This window comes from Penaeus vannamei, chromosome 20 (genome assembly GCF_042767895.1).
Source record: "Penaeus vannamei isolate JL-2024 chromosome 20, ASM4276789v1, whole genome shotgun sequence".
NCBI lineage: Eukaryota > Metazoa > Arthropoda > Malacostraca > Decapoda > Penaeidae > Penaeus > Penaeus vannamei.
Window position 1 is genome coordinate 5,349,125 of NC_091568.1, and position 2,500 is coordinate 5,351,624.

The following is a 2,500-nucleotide window of genomic DNA, read 5'->3' on the forward strand; positions in this document are numbered from 1 at the left end:
AATAATAATACATATGAGCTTCAGTGTCTGTATACATATATTTATTAAAACTTTTTATTCCTTGTTATTCTCCCAAAACATTTCATTTTCTCATTTATATTTGTTCTTTCCTGTATAATTTTCATAATCTTATATTCTTTATCTTTTATCTGGTTGCCGCAGTCCAGTATATGTCATAGGTAGAAAATGGTCATAAATGCTAATTTCATTCTATAATGACAAAGCGTTCTCTATATCAATGCCATGTTATTTTTTTTTCTTACTTCTTTTGGAAAAATATGCCTATTGTTACACTGTAGGGTTAAGTTAAAATCGAATTCTCGATGCTGGGAGTTTTTATTCTAACTAACGAGGGATTATCACTGATCTTATGAAAATTCATATCAGAATATCTCAGGTAGACTCGGCCTTCTCATTGCTCTGAGCAGTGGCTGTGGATCCAGTATCAGAGCCACCATCGTCTCTACCCTCAGTCCTGCAGGCAAGGCAAGGAAGCTTCTTCTCAAGGGCAGCTCGGTACTTAGGATGGCTGATGGCGTATACGATGGGGTTGTAGACGGCGTTGGCCTTGGCGAAGACGGAACCCCAGATGGAGAAAATAGGAGTAACCATGGTCCTGTTGAACATTCCTCCCCAGTTGATGATGAAGTAAGGGGTCCATGCTACGAACCACAGGGTGACGGTCATGAGAGCAACCTTGCACAGACGGCACTCAGCAGAGGTCTTTTGGGCTTCCTCGCTTCTCAGAGACTTGACTCCCATCTTCTTGGCTTGTTCTCGCATTCCCTTCTCGTGAGCAGCAACAGCTTTGACAATGAAGGTATAGCTGTAGATGATGTAGGCAAGAGGAAAAAGATACACCCACACTGAATAGATGTAGAGATAACTCCTAGAGAGTTCAGTCTCCGTCAGGTAGTCAGTACCACATGCAAGCATATTACCCTCAGGCACATATCGGTTCCACCCGAAGAAGGGAGGAAGGCACCAGGCAAGAGTGAAAGCCCAAGTGCCAGCAATCCTCATCATAGCACCTCCAGACGTAAGAGGTTCAGCAGACACTCCCTTGACGATGACGTTGTATCGGTCAGCAGTGATGAAGACCATGGACCAGATGGACACGCAGCCGAAGAAGGAACCGAAAAAGCCATACAGCTCACAGAAGAATGCGCCGAGAATCCATGTTCCCCAATAAGCATTGACCAGAAGAGGAGGAGTCATGGTAAGCATCATGAAGAAGTCGGAGATGGCCAAGTTGACGACCAAGAGATTGGCAGGTGATCGTAAAGATTTGGTATTCATGAATACCCAGATGACAATCAAGTTACCAGCCAGGGATAGCGTTCCCATGATAACCATCCAAAAGCCGAGAAGCCCATACCAGAGAGGGTTCATGGGAGGGTATTGATACCAGTGGGAATGTACCATATGAAGAATACTTTCTGGCACTGTATCTACCACTGTATAGTTCCCATAAGGATTGGTGGATGGAAGGACAGTGTCCTGGACTGGGCTGTTCCATGTCGACATCTGTAATGAATTATCATTTTTAAATGAATAATGATAAAGAAGAAAAAAAGAAGAAAGAAGTTTATATACATAAATCATAAGTAAATGGCCAATTTATTGCGTACACCAGGAAACACGAAAAAATGACTATTTTGGAAACTTACATTTCCCGGTTATATAATCATAATTATATATATTATAAATATATATATATATATATATATATATATATATATATATACATACATATATATATATATATATATATATATATATATATATATATATATATATATATATATATATATAATTGTTCTCTAAGGGGCATACCTTTGCGACGAAAGATCTCTTAACCCGAAGAAATTTCAGTAACGAACTACTTCGGTGCGAGACACCCCTGCTTGAGCTCCTGCAAGAAACTGTGAACCTGTGCATGGATTCAGAGCTTATATAGCTGGCTAAAACCCACATTATGAGATTACTGTCTTACTTTCCCAAAACGATCGCACATGTTTGAGGGTCTTTATGTGTAACTTCCGGAGGCACACGGTTTCAATATACGAACTGAAGGTGTGTTTATAGCATCTATAAGCACATGCAGCTTTGAAAATATCGTCATCCTTGTTTCGAAGAGTACATTGTTTATATCTTCAGTAAAAATTAGAATATGATACAGTAATTAGTGGCTTCTATCAATAAAGAAAATGATTTACACAGCATATTCAAATATCTGAAGAATATGGATACATTCCAATAACATATCATCATATATGTATATATATATATGATATAATATATATAATATATATATGTGTGTGTATGTGTGTGTGTTTGTGTGTGTGTGAGTGTGTGTGTGTGTTTGTGCGTGTGTATGCGCTTTACGGGATTTAGATTCCTATGATAGAAAAATAACAATATATATCACAATCTATTTTTTTTTCCATTTTAAAGCGTATGATTCTACAACAAAGTGTACTTGAAATGCGTCGCATCT

General features: G+C 38.4%; 1 protein-coding gene and 1 pseudogene across 1 annotated transcript; both read right to left on the bottom strand.

The window, feature by feature from the left end:
• Positions 1 to 19: 19 nt before the first annotated feature.
• On the bottom strand, positions 20 to 1,924 carry LOC113818605 (rhodopsin). The gene is made up of 2 exons (XM_027370800.2): positions 1,837 to 1,924; positions 20 to 1,527 (listed from the first exon to the last, which is right to left on the bottom strand). The coding sequence occupies exon 2, from the start codon at positions 1,525 to 1,527 to the stop codon at positions 394 to 396; it is 1,134 nt and encodes a 377-aa protein (XP_027226601.2). The 5' UTR covers positions 1,837 to 1,924; the 3' UTR covers positions 20 to 393.
• The window catches only part of LOC138865112 (rhodopsin-like), a 4,760-nt pseudogene continuing 4,131 nt past the window's right edge, over positions 1,872 to 2,500 (bottom strand).

Bases quoted from the DNA above. Each gene is read 5' to 3' on its own strand.
- LOC113818605 (XM_027370800.2), bottom strand. From the start codon at position 1,527: ATGTCGACATGGAACAGCCCAGTCCAGGACACTGTCCTTCCATCCACC.